This window comes from Rana temporaria, chromosome 9 (genome assembly GCF_905171775.1).
Source record: "Rana temporaria chromosome 9, aRanTem1.1, whole genome shotgun sequence".
Lineage (NCBI taxonomy): Eukaryota > Metazoa > Chordata > Amphibia > Anura > Ranidae > Rana > Rana temporaria.
Window position 1 is genome coordinate 123,018,608 of NC_053497.1, and position 17,500 is coordinate 123,036,107.

Consider the following 17,500-nt stretch of genomic DNA (forward strand, 5'->3'; position numbering starts at 1 on the left):
CCTCTGTGATGACATTAAAGTGAATAACTCCAAGTTCACTATAGGGACAACTTATGTATTTCTACATGTTGATCATATCCCCTTTTTAATCTCATCTTCTCAAGAGAGAATAAATTCAGTTCCTCTAATCTCTCCCCATAGCTGAGCTCCTCCATGCCTCTTATCAGTTTGGTTGCACTTCTCTGCACTTTCTCCAGTTCCCGATATCCTTTTTGTGAACTGGGGCCCAAAACTGAACTGCATATTCCAGATGAGGTCTTACTAACAACTTGTATAGGGGTAAAATGAGTAATATCTCTCTCTCTGGAGTCCATACCTCTCTTAATACAAGAAAGGATTTTGCTCGCTTTGGAAACCGCTGCTTGGCATTGTAAGCTTTTTATAGACTTATGATCTGCCGGAACACCCAGATCCTTCTGATTTCCTCATTATTTAATTTGAAAAATGTATGAATCCTTACCTATGTATTACTGGCAGCAAAACAAACAGTATGAGAGCTTGAAAACAATAGTTTATACCCTTTACAGAAGTGCGCCGTTGCTTAGATTTTTTTTCATTAATGAGAAGCTCTCCAGTATTCTTTTAAATACGCACAACAAATTACTTAAAATATGGACCCCATAACCTGAGCATTGAGACCCCGGGTTTCTGGTTGTGGTGCTCTTGATATCCGTTTCTACTTCCCTCGTCTCTCCCCCCCATCTTCTTTCCTTCTGCTATTTACCTAGTCTCTTCCGAAGGGATCATTTTTTTCTTATGCACTCTTTTGTTTTTTGCATAAGTGAACTCTATACACCAATATCTCATCCAATAGCGCCTATTTCTCTGGTATAGGCACTCAAGTTTCAGTTCCAGTTATCCACATCGTTCTTTTGTTATTGTATGATTAATGTGCTTTTCGTAATGCTAAACATTTTGCCATTTGCTATAATTTCTCAATTTGATGTACGACCGCCATTTACTTGTAAGTCATCGATACTATGCTTCTGTCTGTACATTCGATTACAGTCGCACGCTGTTTTACGCTGTATTCTTTACATCTTTTCAATAAAAATGTATTGAAAGAGAAAAATGTATGGATCTTTGGAGAAAGTTGTGTAAATGTTGTAAATGTTGTATGAAAACATTAATAAATAGACCCCTAAGGCCGCGTAGACACGATCGGTTAAACCGATGAGAGCGGTGGGCTTGGGGCTCAGAGCACTGCACCCTAAGGCCACCCAGTTGCGTGACAATAGTGAATTAATATTCGCTATAGTCTTGCTGATTCTCCTCCCGGGCCAATCAGAAAGCAGGTCCTGAGACCCGAATGGCCATGGAGTCTTAAGACTCCTGGCCACTCGGGTCTCAGGATCCACATCCTGTTCAGCCAGGAGGAGAAGCTATGGCACCAGAGCAGCTCCACCATCTGCCTCTGATTGCTGCCTTCCCGTCTGTCTCCTGCAGGGGGAGATCGCCCCCCCCCCAAACTATTGAGCACTTGCCGCCACTGCTCACACAGGTATTTTCTTACTTGCAGTTCCCCAATCCCTTTAAACAAGTATCCTTTGAAGATCCTCTGCATTTTAATAAATTCAAAACAAGCAAGTTTACCAACTTTTTTGTCCGATGGAAGTTCCATTAGAGTACTTGAGGACCTTTTTTAGATCAAATCCCTTTTTGATAAAATCATCTGCAGAAAACGGTCTCCCTGTGTACAGAGTCAAAGAACATATTCCATCAATTTTTGAGATATTAATTGCTGGCTTACTATTACCAGAGATCATATATAAATGTCCCCAGTCATATAACACATAAAAACCTTTCCTGTCTGCCTCTCCACCCCTATAAGCATATACCACATTGTAGATGTTTACTTTGCAGGCATGTACTGTGTATAAAGAATGATTAGGGATGCTGACCTTTGTTCACCCTTGTATGAGGTGCAATGTAACTGTTAATATAGATTTTTTTTCCAAAGGTGCCCTTATTCTACATTATAATTGTGTTAAATTGACGGTGCAGGCTTTGCATAGCAAATTATTGGTTTCTTGCCACAAGACTCATATGTGTTTTCCTTTAGGTGTCTTCATGCTAGTGGCTGGTGGTATTGTTGCTGGAATCTTCCTGATATTTATTGAGATTGCATACAAGCGGCACAAAGATGCCCGCAGGAAACAGATGCAACTGGCCTTTGCCGCCGTTAATGTGTGGAGGAAAAACCTGCAGGTATGACAAAACGTTTTAGAGAACTTAAACAACAGGTGCGTCCCTGTTCTTCTGTCTGAGAACAGCCATAACTAAGTCTGTGTCCAATCTTCATCGTGGTCTTCTCCATTTCATTGTGATTCCCCAGTGTAATTGTGTAACGGCCCTTTTTTGTGTTTTTGTCATCCTTTGACTTCAGTGTTGTTGTGACCTGGCTTTTGTCATAAGGTGGGCAATGACTGTCCATCCTGACAATAAAGAGGTCATTCGTGTATCTCATTTCATTGTTTATTCTGAAGTATTACATCTGTTGACCACTGTGCAACATTGCAGCTAAAACTGCAGTATTATTATACAAAAAAAGTAAACATCTAATACAAAAGTGGACCTTTTAATCTCAAAATTAAGTGCAGGCATTTTGTACCTGAACTAAACAGCTCATTAATGTTACAAGTCATTACTTGTTACACAAGCTTATTATTAGAGTGGCTATTAAGATCTTGCTCTCATCTAGGGTCACTGAATTCAGAGGCTCTTTCAAATATTTGTCTGGGCCCCTTCGAGGCAGCAGTAATCTGAGGTGAGGCTGCAGATGGGCATTGGTCAGGATGCATTCATGGCAACGGTGAGGCTGCATATGGGCATTGATCAAGCTGCATTGATGGGCAATTGTGAGGCTGCAGATGGTATTGATCAGGTTGCAGATAGGCAATGGTGAGGCTGCAGATGGGCAATGGTGAGGCTGCATTGATGGACACTGACCCTTATTTTGCTTCAAAGTTCTCCATTTAAATAAAAAAAAAATCATGATACTTCCCTCCTAAATTTAAGGTGTGTGTTATATGCCTGTACGTGTTATATGCCGATAAATATGGTATTTAGTAAGTAAATTGTGGTGAAACAAACTTAGTTTCTATAATAATAATAACCCTCAACATTGGTGGCAGTGGTTGCAGTAATAATCCCTGGCGTTGGTGTCAGTAAATTCAATAATAACCCCCAACATTGTAAAGGGGCCAAGACTAAGTAATGCAGAGTGCAAAGGTTCGGAGTAAGTAATGTAGAGTTCAGGGGTGGGGAAAAATTAATGCAGAGGGCAGGAGTCAGGAGTAAGTAATGCATTTTACGGGGGTTAGTAATATGTTGGCAAAGTACAGGGGTCAGTACTATGTAGGGCATAGTACAGGACTTAGTAGTATGGAGGGCAGAGCATAGGGGTTAGTAGTAAGTAGGGCAAAGCATAGAGGTTAGTAGTAAGTAGAGCAGAGTACAGAGATTATTACAAACAACAAAACAAGTCTGGCGCCAATAACAGGAAAGGTTGTATGGAGAATAAAAATGGGAAATAAAAAATTAGTCAGTTGTGGGCTACAATTAATAGAAGATTCTGCCAGGCATTGATGAGCAGCTATATGGTATTACACATCAGGAGTGATGTGAAAAATGGTGAGCAGGACAGAAAAAACATATATCAAGCGCTGAATCAAAAAAACATATTGTGTCCAAGCAATGATGATATTTTCCTTTCATCATTGCTTGGACACAATATGTTTTTTTGATTCAGCGCTTGATATATGGTTTTTCTGTCCCGTACAGAGATTATTCATTTATAGAGTAAAGTACAGGGGGTAGTAGTATGTAGGGGCAGAGAACAGGGGCTAATAGTATGTAGGACAAAATGCAGGGGTTAGTAGTTTGTAGAGCAGTGCAAAAGGGTTGGTAGCATGTAGGGCACAGTACAGGGATTAGTAGTATGTAGGACAGAGTACAGGAGTTGGTAGTAAATAGGGCACTGTACCAAGTTACCAAGTTAGTAGTATGTAAGGCAGAGTTACAAAATGTCCCCAATATGCAGAGCGGTGCAGGGTATACATGAATCCCTGTCCTGGTGAACCAATCCCAGCCAAGGATGTCCATCTCAGTGCCTGAGATGGATGCAAGTGATGGATCCATGGGAACCAGCATGTCAGAAGCTGTGTCTAACCAATGCTTACCTGCACCACTCTGCATATGTGAGAAATTCTCATGCCAGCAGAAAAAGCATTGTGTGTCGCCCGACATGCATGTTATGGGTTGCCAAACCTCTTAACTAGTATTTATCTATATGTTAAGTCAAACGCTTTCTCTCTCGCTTTCTGTGTTTTTCTATCTCTCACCTTACCTCCCTCGCATATATATATACATATATATATATATATATATATATACATACATATACACACACACACTAATGAATACTTATTTTATATGGATCCACTGGGGGAGATTTACAAAAACTGGATCAATCAGAATTTGGTGCGGCTGTGCATGGTAGCCAATCAGCTTCTAGCTTTTTTTAAATTAGGCTTTTAACTTCAGCTTGTTCAATAAAGCTCTGACGATAAAACCTGGAAGTTCAATTGTTTCTATTTAGAGCTGTACCAAATTTTGCATTCTCCAGTTTTAGTAAATCTCCCACACTGTCTACAAGTCTACAAAATATGTTTTTGCACACATTTTGTAGTCTAGACCTATGTTTTTGGCTACAGAGCCAGGAGAATGACAAAGAGACCATAGGATTGCAAAGAAAGCAGCCTGTCAGTTTCCCGGGAGCCAAAGCTAGCTGTCATTTTGAAACCTGGACAAAAAATTGAATCCTGAATATTGCTTGCAAAGAAGCTTGTGATTTCTTCTTACTGATATTCAAAAATGAGCCAGTGAACTAGAGACCAAATTACACCTATGTCCTTAGTTTAAATTAAACCAGTAGACATTGTATTTGTTTAGGGTGCACAATAGCGTTTTTTAAAATGTCCACAGCATTATTTGTAAAGTCAAGTGGAATAAAACAGCACTGTGGTTCCTATGTTCCATATAATCATTGTGTGTAACACTGCTATGTCTTATATAAACAAATTTAGCTTTTTATGTTGTCTAGTAATGCTGCAGTTTTACTCATTTGTACATTCAGGTGATAATATTTATCAATGTGTTAAAACAGCAGTTCATATTCTGTTGAATGTGATGGTGAAACTAACCCTTCCTTTACAGCCGGGGCAGCACAGAGTCGTGACCAAGTGAATCCATTTCATAGATGTAACATTGGACTGCACTTTCCAGAGGGTCTACAGCATCCACATGGGTTCCTTACCGTGTCATACAACTTCATATGTCCATACAACATCCATGTACCACACTGAAATACAGCCCCCTCACCATGGCTGACATTCCATCCATGTATCTCTTCGTCACCAAGATATAAGGGCTCTGTGTACAACTGGACAGGTCATCGTGGTAAAATAAACTGAGTAGCTCCAGTTATTTTGGTGACAAATGGCTAACGAACCCATGTTTTTCCTGTAGAGGAAAATTCCAGTAACTAGTTGCCATTTTGCTATTAGTTAATTGTTTGAACACAGAAAAAAAAGATGTTCGCTATCTAACAGTTGGAATTTTTAAATAAAAATTCAGGTTTGTACAAAGAAAAACAAAAAAAAAGTGCAGTTACAATCTACATAATCAAGAATAATTCCCAAATATTGTGGTGCATGTGCTCTTCTATGAGTTTCTGCAGACCTGGGAGACCGAGACAGTTGCATACCGTTGGATCTAGGTCAAAGGGTTTATTGGCACCTTTTTCAAAAAACACAAATTGTCTTGGAAAAGCATTCTTTAAAAGCATTAATGGGTTTGTACGTTCACACTGTGAACTTGAGTCAATTGACATGTTTTTCAATGTTCATTTGGGTAAAAGCTATTGTTTTTACCAATGATGGCTGAAAAAGAGTATAATAACTGGAAGTGGGAACCCAACCCATTTCACCTGTCAGATATGTTGTAAGGGCCATTGAAAGGGCCTTTCAGTCTATGTATGTCTCTCTGGTCACCAAAGTATGTGACCAGATTGGAGCTTTGCTAGCTCATAGTTTGTTATCAAGGATCATTCACCTATCTATATTTAAAGTGTATCTAAATCCAAAAGTGTTTTTATTTTGTATAGAGTAGAGAAGGGTTAAAACCTCTATCAGATTTTTATATCTGTCCCTCATTAGGGATTGTTCCCTTAATTTTCTATCGAGAGGATATATTTTCAATGTAAGTTGTCACAAAAACAATTGCCTTCATTGGAAGATTTACCTTCTATTTCTGTTTTGGTGGTAACTCAAAATTTTGAATTTATCAAAAATGTGGATTTATATTCATTCTCTGTGACAATGGTGATCAAGACAAAGAGAGTCTACTTCCTAATGGGGACACAGACAGCACATAAAAATGTAACAGAGGTTCTGACCTCTTCCATCCTATCCAACAGAGGTTCTAACCTCTACCACTCTATCCAAATAAAAAAAAGTTTGTGTTTAGATGTACTTTAAATGTTTTTGGTAAATCTTATGTATAGACCAATACATGTTTTAGGTTTAACAGCTCTATAAAAAGCAGTACCAAAGGAACTTGCTGAAATTACACAACCCCTACATGGAATCTAAAACCTACTTAATTGCTTAATAAGTCTACATACGTTTTTGTAGGCCAATTAGGAAAAATAATATTACTTCATGCATTTCCTTTAACAAAACAGCATTGCTAAATATTTATTCTAGGACTTTTAGAGTCAGCCAGAACAATGGCTCCGTCTTTAAATGAGACATTTATAATTATGGGTGACCTAGATTTTACCAAATTTTTCCACAACTCAATTTTTAAACATTTGTGCCTGTACTTATCTTAATAAGTAAAAAACAAACCCTGCATCTCTCAAGAGCTTTGAGCTCCTCAAACATACTTGGGACGACAGTATGTTGTATAAAGGAAAAGTTATTGAGAAATACATCCAGATATGAGCCTCAGCCAGAAAAATTATTTTGGCTTTTGCTGCAAGTAACAGAATAAATCCAAAAATTAGTTAATATTGTCTGGTCTCTCGTAAATTCTCTCCTTCAGTAAGGAAAGAAGTCTGCTGGCAAGTAGCACTAGACCTTCGGGAGCACCACAATTTTCACTTGCCAACCTTCTAGAAAGCCCCTGCTCCCTGTGTTAATGTAGAGGGACCATTCCATACTTGTAACGTGTGCCTATCACTCTGTGCCGACTCTATTGTGAAAAACACTCTTACAATCTGAGACCTCTCTACAGGTGGGAACAACAGAGGGCAAAAGTCTGTCTCGGTACTAGAAGGAAGGCAAGTTGAAAAGACCTATTTGTTCAAGCAAAATTTGGATTTGGGATAATACATGGAGCAAAAATCTAGACATTCCACGCTGATCCATCCCGCTTTCTCCCCCATTTGTGCATGCCTACTTATAAGGAAAATGACAGATCCCAAAATTTATCCCATCTATGGTGCCCCGTCACCAGTGGAATAAATTTTTGTTATATTCTTAACTGGGTATAACATAGCGATCCTCATCTTTTCTTTTCTCTCCCACCTTTTATGAGTTCACAACATTTTCTTATGCAATGTCAAAAAACGCAGATGCTTCTCTTATTTTATTTGCTGTTTATTTTTTAAATTCTTTTTTATTTTATATATATATTTTTATTTTTTTTTGCTTTTGAAACAATATACGCTTTGCGCCAATGCACCATTAAATTTTTTGAATACATTTTTTACAGAAAATTCATACAATGGCCGCTTTCTAATGCAGTCTTCTATCTTTCTTGTGACATAGACTCCAGGTTACAGACCCTAGCTGACCACATAGCCCCTTCAAGCCCAGTAGATAGGCTAAACATACACCTGTTTGCAATGGCCAGAGTTGACTCTGGCTTTAAAAGGTCACCACATTCTAAAGACTGACGAAAACAATGGCATTTAAGATTAGAGTAAAGGATCTTTACCAAGTTGTCAATTTTTTATGGGAAAACAAAGTAACAGTAGTTTTCCCAAATTAGCAAATATAGTATAGTTAGATTTGCAGGTGCCCAAGTTCTAGAATGGATATATATAGTTTATTTTTTAAGTCTTTGGAAACTAGCTATAATGAATTTTTTTTTAACTTGTGGTGACCACTCCCAACTTGGCCCTACCAAAATGTCAAGAAGAGAGGCTACAGATGGAAGCACATCATTAAGGTCTGAGTCACTAGTATGGCCCATTACCTGTCCTGTAGCTAACCCAATAACCCATCCTTAGATAAAGCCTCATTAGATATGGCCACCAAAACCACGTGTCACTATGGACTATATTCAGTTTAGACATAGTTGAAGGAGAGGCACATTAGGTATCTAATTGCTTATACATATTCATTTTAGGATAGAAAAAGTGGTAGAGCAGAACCTGACCCTAAAAAGAAAGCCTCTTTTAGGTCCATCACCTCCACCCTGGCCTCCAGCTTCAAGAGACGTAGGTCCTGCAAAGACACGGTAAGGAAGAAGAATTGAGCTTTCTTTCTCTCTATCTCTTTCTCTCTCTCTTTCTTTCTCTTTTCCTCCTTCTCTCTATTGCTTGCTCTTTCTCTTTATTGCTTACTCTCATTTTCTTCTCCTCTACACCCTTGGCTATTTCTTTCCCTTTTTCTTACATTCTCTACCTCTATTTAGTCTACTTTCTTCTGCCATTCCATTGGTTGCCAAACGCCCATTCAGAAGCTAAACATTGTACATGCAGTGCATCCCAGCCCCATGTTTCGTCAACAGTCAGTCATCAAATGTAAACAAATTTAACTTTCTGAACTCCAACCTCAAACACGGAGCCAATCTCTAAATTATTTTTGTTAGCACTGATGCCGCTAAATTAAGTTATCCTTTCTTTTTTTACAATACCGTTTATTGGTGCCAATCTTTAACGACAATCAATTTTTTGTGGTTTTTTTTGTGTTTTTCCTGTTTGTTGTTGTATGCCTTTTGGATACACTGTATTTTATTTTGGCAAAGATCCACATCACTGAGAGTCATGTTTGTGTCACACGTATGTGTACTTTTTTGTTTGTGATGACAGCATTTTGCTAAGGAGAACCCCCACCCCCCACCCTCACAATTTCCCCGTAACTCTCAACCCCTACAAGATATGTTCCATCAATTCCAAATGCAACAATTTGCTTTATTGATATCCTGACAAAAAATATTTTTTGAAACATGCTAATACCAATATAGAGCTATGATTATCGACTGTCAAAATGTTTGTTAGTGATTCCCACTGTTGTTTTTCAATGTGTGAGTTTGTTAAGGTTAGATCTGTTTCTAGAACAACTGTGGAAAAAATATATGTGGATGTACCATGTTCTAGGTTTGTATACTGTCACTGTAATGTATAAACACACATACATCTATATGATCAGAAAACAGAGCTAGACACAAAATAAGCAGGTTACCCAGAGGATGGACATAGGCTGTACTTTATCCAGTTTAAGAAGAACATAGTCCTAATCTATCATGATAGCCCTTAAGGAGTACAAAGGTGTCTGCTTGTATTATCACATGTGATAATATTGCTTGAGAGGCCACTTTACCTTGTCTGAAGTGTTTTTGCAGCTTGATAGTTTGAATGCATAGTTGCTTAAATCTTAATTTACAAATTTACATACACTGGCTAGTTCTCTGTTCTGCAGCATTGTTAAAAAGTTATGTATATTTTTTCCTGATTTAAAATAATTAGCTTAATATAATATCAAAGCACTTTTAGTGTAACAGTCATAGGTGTGCTCACAGGGTGTGCCGGGTGTGCCTGGGCACACCCTAATCACCCCATGTGGTGCTGATTTCCCCTGCTTCCCGTCTCCCCCCTGCAGTGCTACCAGCTTACCTCCTCTCCCCTCAGGAGTGGGGAAGGGGCTGGTAAATATTTCATTAACCAGCCTTTCTTCTATGAATGAACACAGTGAGTGATCTATAATGATCGATCCTGTCTTCATTCTTAACTGAAGTATAGTAAACTATGTTTACTGCAGGCTGCAAAGAAATGGGTTGGGGAATCTCTGTCCTTAGTTTCTTTCTCTGTCTCAAAATTGAGACATTGGGGATCTATTTAGACCCTTGATATTTTACCAAAGCCCCATAATGAGGCTTGTACAAAATTAAAACAATATTATTTTAAATAAAAAAATAAATATGTTCACTGCCCTACTGACACCAATCTTTGCTCTACTGACACCGTCCACTGCTCTGCTGATATACACACATGTGTGTTTGTGCTCTGGGGTGCACACCCTAATGCAATAGGCTGTGCTCACCAATTGTAACAGTACTGACCTGAGAAGGCTAATACAGGATTATTTTGTGATTTATGAATTCAGCCATATCTATCCTAAAAATATGATCCATATAAATATAAACAGTGAAGTTAAAAAGGAATAATAATGGCGTCCCTTTAAAGAAAGTCACTCATGACTGGACTTTACACAAGTATAAGGTAACTCTGTCTTAAATTCCCATTAAATGTAAATTTTTCATTAGCTAAATACATTCCGGTAAAAAGGTTTGCAAAGTCTGAGGCCGCGTACACACGGTCGGACAAAACCGATGAGAATGGACTGAGGTTCAGTGTCATCGGTCCAAACCGACCGGGTGTATAGGGTGTATAGTGTCCTTCGGTCCAAAATTTTAAAAACATGCTTTAAAATCGAATCGATGGCCCGCTGCCCGATCGGTCCAAACCGATGGTTAGTACAGAAAGCATTGATTCAAAACCTGAACATGCTCAGAATCAAGTCGACGCATGCTTGGAAGCATTGAACTTCGTTTTATTTAGCACGTTGTGTGTTTGACGTCACCGCGTTCTGACCCGATCGGTTTTTGGAACGATGGTGTGTACGCACATCAGACCATCAGGTCACTTCAGCGGTGAACTGATGGAAATGGCCCGTCGGACCATTCTCATCGGTTTGGAACGTGTGTACGCGGCCTTACGGTTTGTTTTCTTCTGAAGCTGCTGCAGCCTGAGTAAAAAGGCTTGTCCTTTGCCGACATGCTGCATGGGGAAGCAATGATCTCTTTGCAGAAGTCCAACACACACCCTGGTGAACCAGACCTCTCCAATCAGCAGGGAGCATGAGCTTTGCTGATTGCAGTGCTATAGGTCTGACTTAGCAGGGTCAGACTGCTATACTGCTTTCTCACAGAGAGCAAGGGTCCCATTATGCAGCTGCTAGCAGGGGATAGGCTTCTCTACCCAGGCTGCAACAGCTTTTGGAAGAAAACTAGCTGTCTTTGCACAACGTGTGCTTTGATGCACCTGGAATGCAATTAGCGGATTCAAAACGAAGGTACAATTGGGCTTTACATTATAATCTTTGTAGATTTAATTATGTAAGACTAATATGTGCCCCTTTATTTAACTTTGATTTGTCTGAGTTGACACCATAGCTTGAGTATCAGGAATTAAAGGAATTGTTAAAAAAAAGGTCACCTGAATTTGATGGTTCTGAACAGTCAAATTCATTGAACACTCAATAACTAGACTGTCTTGTTCTGATACTCTTAGGCCTCGTACACACGACCGAGTTTCTCGGCAAAAACCAGCAAGAAACTTGCTGGGAGATATTTTTTTGCCGAGGAAACCGGTCGTGTGTACATTTTCGTCAAGGAAACTGTTGATAAACTCGACGAGCCAAAAAGAGAGCATGTTTTCTATTTCCTCAATGGGAATGGAGAAACTTGCCTTGTCGAGTTCCTCGACAGCCTAACAAGGAACTCGACGAGGAAAACGATGTGTTTCGCCCGTCGAGTTCCTCTGTCGTGTGTATGAGGCCTGAAACGTCTATGTAACTGTAGGGTAGTTTGGTTACACAGCAGCAAATACATCTTTAAACATCCTCTATATATCAGAGCTGTGTTTTACACACAGCAAACAACACTATAAATGCAGAGTTCAGAGACCCTGACAGTGAACCTTTATTCTCAGCTCACTGATATTTCTCATTCCTTTATCCAAAGAGAATTCCCTACTGTGACCTTTTCCCAGAAGAAAGCTGCCATGGATGTTGCCTTTTTTTCTGCCTTGTAACTCTGTGCCAAATATCAGCATGAGGCACTAAAACAGCACACCGGCTGCATTATAAAGCCGACAAAAGCGCTAGACAAAGATAGCTTTGAATGACTGAAGGGCAGCTTCTCCTAACAGTCATTTTGGGTTTTCTATTAATACCAAATAAGTTGAATCACTGACCAACTTGTTTAATCCTTTGGGGACTCATGTACCCATATTTTAGTGCAGTACTTGGTACCTCTATCTGATATCAGCTAAAGATTTTAGTTCATTATGTAACTATCATCTGAAGGCCTACATTAAATACCTGAGTCTTGGTACTGGTTTGCAGATCAGGCTGGGGTGTGGGCTCCCCTGCCATTCAGTATCTCAGAACAGTGCTGTGTCAGAGTCGTAGATTCACAGTCCAACCTTAATACATCTGACATTCATAAACTAAGCATTAATGATATAGACGGAGCTTAATTGGTACAGTTAGTGGAGCTTATTATCACCCTTCCAATATACACTATATTGTCAAAAGTATTGCCTTTAAATGCACAGGAACATTAATGGCATCCCAGTTTTAGTCCATATGCTTCAATATTGAGTTGGTCCACCCTTTGCAGTTATAAAAGCTTTAACTCTTCTGGGAAGGCTGTCCACAAGGTTTAGGAGCATGTCTATGGGAATGTTTGACCATTCTTCCAGAAGCGCATTTGCGAGATCAGATGCCTTAAGAAGTCCCTTCACTGGAACTAAGGGGCCAAGTCCAATACCTGAAAACAACCCCACGCAATAATCCCCTCTCTACCAAATGATTTGGACCAGTGCACAAAGCAAGGTCCATAAAGACATGGATGAGCAAGTTTAGGGTGGAGGAACATAACTGGCCTGACCTTAACCCGATAGAAAACCTTTGGGATGAATTAAAGTGGAGATTGTGAGCCAGGTCTTCTCATCCAACATCAGTGCCTGACCTCACAATTGAGCTTTTGGAAGAATAGTCAATCATTACCATAGACACACTCTCAGGCCTCGTACACACGACCGAGTTTCTCGGCAAAAACCAGCAAGAAACTTGCTGGGAGATATTGTTTTGCCGTGTGTACATTTTCGTCGAGGAAACTGTCGAGAAACTCGACAAGCCACAAAGAGAGCAAGTTCTCTATTTCCTCGACGGGAATGGAGAAACTTGCCTTGTCGAGTTCCTCGACAGCCTAACAAGGAACTCGACGAGGAAAACGATGTGTTTCGCCCATCGAGTTCCTCCGTCGTGTGTACGAGGCTTCAAACCTTGTGGACAGCCTTCCCAGAAGAGTTGAAGCTGTTATAGCTGCAAAGGGTGGGCTAACTCAATATTGAACCCTATAGACTAAGACTGGAATGATATTAAAGTTCATGTGAGTGTAAAGGCACTTTTGACAATATGGTGTACTTTAAATATATTATTTAAGCACCTATTTTGTCAAACCTTTTTCAGCACCATTGCATTGATGAACAATAACCCATATCTTGGCTCCTCAGCATTTTGTGCAACCCGCAGTGATGGTATTTTCTATGTGGACTGCAAAACTGTTGTGTTCATGTGCACTGATGTATGATGTAGTAAAGGGAACCTCTTGAGTCATTGCCTACTCGTTTCTAATTGCAGAACATGCAACAGATTCCCCACCCACTTCTCACCCTTGTTGCCCGCATATCAGGGAGTAAATGGTCCATTTTATTAAAGATATTGCAGTGAATAGAAAATTAAAAATTGTATCGTGCACACCTTCATTGAGAAAATTAGGTAGGATGTAAGAAGCTCAGGGGTGCTTGACAAAATTAAGGGGGCCATTCCTCCTCCCCTACAAGACATAGATACATATTTTGTATAAAAAGTGAGCACGCCCACCACAATATGATGCACAAGTAGATTATATTTGAAATGTAGTAAAGTCAACATAAAATAACAATAGATATGACATACCGTATATCATTTATGTAAGGTGCAACACACATGTAACAGAATATAATATGTCCAATCCATGTAAACAGATGAAATAGAGTACAACAATTGCATAACAAGATTGTAAAATAAAAGACACAGTAGTCAGGCAGATAAATTAGACCATAGAAAATGACATTTTGGGAGATAGAAACCTTTTTTCCCAAGGGGACCTCAATGTCAGTAGGTGAATGGGCCAATAGGATGTTGCTTATTTTATTGATGACAATAAAGTGAATCTGTGGTTTGCTCATGTAGGGCAACAGTGTCACTTTAATGGTGGCCCCATCAGCAGCACACATCTACCTTCCCTTCCTGCCCCAAGGTTCCATTTGCCAATGGTAATCTCATAAATATACCTGTTACTTCCAGGGACTATAGAGCATGTGACCAATTCGTCTTTCTTCCGTGTGACAGCATTGCTGCATGGATTTGGCCGCTCAGTCATGCTCTCACATGGGAATGATGCCCCGTACACATGATCAGTTTTCCTGGCGGTAAAAAGTCAGCCGGGAAAACCGAGGGGAAAGCCGAGAACCTGCTTCGCAGCTTTTTCTCCCTACACACAGCCGGTTTTACTGGCAGGTAAACTGAATGAGAGCTTTGGCCAGGAATCCCGGCCCTGTGTATGCTTCACCACAGTGTTTCCCATAGGAAAACTGCCAGAAAAAAGATTGCCGGGAATCCCAGCAAGAAAAAAGAAAACATGTTCTCATTTTTCCCACCGGCATTCCCGGCGGTTTTCCTGTCGGGAAAACTGCCATAGAGCATACACACATCCAGTTCTCCCGGCCAAAAGCTCTCATGGAAAACTGGTTGTGTGTACGAGGCATTAGAGTGAGTCCTCTCTTCCCTTATGGCAGATAAATGCAGCAGCACCACAATAACATATGCCTCTATTAGGACATTATGAAGTTCTATAGTATGAATTCACCAGTAAATTTCATCCACCACATTATCATCATACTTTTTCAGAAGATAAGGTCTAGTTGGGCCAGAAAGGATTTTTGATTGATCAATGCTTAGTGTAAAGTTCAATCGCCCACTGCCAGCCTATATCTGTTAGGGAATCTACAAATATGATCTCCTAAAACAAATAAACAATGGGAAAATTAAACCCTCTTGTAATTGCTGCATGTAGGTAGAGCTGAGAAGTGCTACAAGGCTCTTTTAGAATAACTAAAATATATGGTAAAACTTCTACATGGTAGCAATGACCCAAAATGTAACTTTCACTTAAAAATAGATTAACACTCTATTAGTAACTTAGTTAAAGAGTTATAGACAATAGGCAATACGGTAAAATCTTCTAAATTACTTGATTAAAAACTTAAAGGCTAGCAGATAAAAGAGAAGGGATTCTATGGGAGTGACCCTAATTGACCAGAGCTTTACACCAAGTAGGCTGGAGGCAGCCTATAGAGGAGGACATTTCTGCATATCCGAATCCATAAAATAAATACTTGTGCATCATCTACTATATGGGAGCTATCTCACTAGTGATTTTCTTTCCATGTCCACTCTATTGCCAGACACCTTCTACTAGATAGGTGAGGGGAATCAGCTATGGATTAGATTGTTTCATTGTTCATTTTGGTGAATGCAGTGCCTTGGCTAAATCTAACTCCTTTTCAAAGGGTAGGTGCATGCGAGGAAGGAAAGATTGTACAGAGATATAGTTTGAAATAGTAACAGGTACAGTTTTAAAAATATAGCTATAATCTTTTTAGGTGTTACAGGTAGCCTACAAAAACTGTGAAATGTTAATCTGAAATACAGGTGGCGCATGGTGGTACACCACCAACAAACGTTTGTAACTTCTCAGCGTATAGAGCAGGACACACAACACATATGTCTCAAGTCGTTGAAGATATTCTAGTTGGTTCACAGTGTGATCCAATGTGTGTCCTGGTTATTGTTATCAATGTACCAAATGTTCTCAGCAAACAGCAGCCAGTAACCCAGCTGCCTATATAACTGGCCCAACGTATTGTCATTTTTCCAGACTTTAAAATCTGCTGAATGAACAGAAGCTGCAGAGGCAGAGTCCAGCATTGGCTCCAGTCGATCCTCACCTTTCCTCTCTGTGTATTTTATATTTTACAGCAATACCATCCCACTGACATCACTGGTCAGCTTAATCTATCCGACCCTTCTGTTAGCACTGTGGTGTAATGCAGAGAAGAGAGACAATGGGACTGTTGTGGCTTGGTGGATGGTATAAAATGGACCTAAGGGCAGCGCGTTTCACATTTACGGGACTGGTAAGGAGGAGGTCAGAAACATAAAGAACTCTGGGACTGCATGTATTTTTTTCCACTTAACCTCTCCCTCTGCTCACCAAACCAAGCTGAATTAATGGATTTTACCCTTCAACATTTTGCTTGAGAAAGTACTGGAGTTTTGTTCCCACTTAAGAAATTTGCCTTCCCCATCACATTAACCTAAATTAATTTCATTTTTTTATTTATTTAAATTTTATATTTATTTATTATTTATTTATTTATTTAGAAACCTGACATTTTTTTTACAAAGAGAACATTTGAATATTCTGAACATTAAGGATTATGGATTAGTGGATTTTGCTGCTATTGAAGAGCCATTGTTGTACACTTTGCTCGTGTTTAATCACTTATTTTTATTTCTACATCAGCACAGCTCTTTGGGTCAGCTGAGGTCCAGCTGTAATGCTCAAATGAGTTTTCATTTCATTATTTTATTATTTTTGTTGTGTATCTATTTATTTTCCTTTTAGTGCATCTCATGCGTTAGACAGAACATGTTTTTGTAGCAATCACTTAAAGTGTGCTTAAAGCATAAATGTTTGTTGTTTATTTTAAGTTTTGTATAGCATTTCAGGATTTTTTTTTGCTATCTGTGTCCCCATGGGGAAGATATTAGCCTCTCTTCCTGCTGAGTTCCTGCCATGACAGCTTTTCGCTGGGAAAACTGGTCGTGTGTATGCTCCATGGCAGTTTTCCCGACAGGAAAACCGCCGGGAATCCCGGTGGGAAAACTGAGAACATGTTTTCTTTTTTCTTCCTATTGGAAACACTGCGGGGGAGCATACACACGGCCAGGATTCCTGGCCAAAGCTCTCATGGCAGTTTACATGCCAGTAAAACCGACTGTGTGTAGGGGGAAAAAGCTGCCGAGCTGGTTCTCGGCTTTCCTCTCGGTTTTCCCGGCTGACTACAGTTTGACAGTGAAAAAAGGAAAATCTAATTGGGACCCAGAAAGCAATACAAACTTGACTTAAATTCTAACCCTCCTATAGTCTCCAAAAGGGGAATAATTGCTGTTTATATTTACTTAGAATAAATGCCCTCTTACTCCCCAAGGCACAGGTACAGTAGGGACACAAACAGCAGTAAAAAACATGTATGGTGACATGTGGATGATGCTGGACTTACAAACAAAGGGCACTGGGTAGGAAGAAATCC

The 17,500-nt window shown here is 39.6% G+C and overlaps 1 protein-coding gene across 9 annotated transcripts in view; it reads left to right on the plus strand.

Annotated features, from left to right (window-relative positions):
• GRIN1 (glutamate ionotropic receptor NMDA type subunit 1) overlaps nt 1-17,049 on the plus strand; it is a 121,458-nt gene extending 104,409 nt beyond the window's left edge. For 2 of the 9 annotated variants that reach the window (XM_040324383.1, XM_040324385.1), the window contains 3 exons: nt 2,063-2,208; nt 8,419-8,529; nt 16,164-17,049. In XM_040324383.1, coding sequence (XP_040180317.1) covers nt 2,063-2,208; nt 8,419-8,529; nt 16,164-16,232 — 326 coding nt within the window. In that variant the 3' untranslated portion in view covers nt 16,233-17,049. The other 7 variants (XM_040324386.1, XM_040324391.1, XM_040324384.1 and 4 more) reach the window with 6 other exon arrangements.
• Nucleotides 17,050-17,500: the final 451 nt, after the last annotated feature.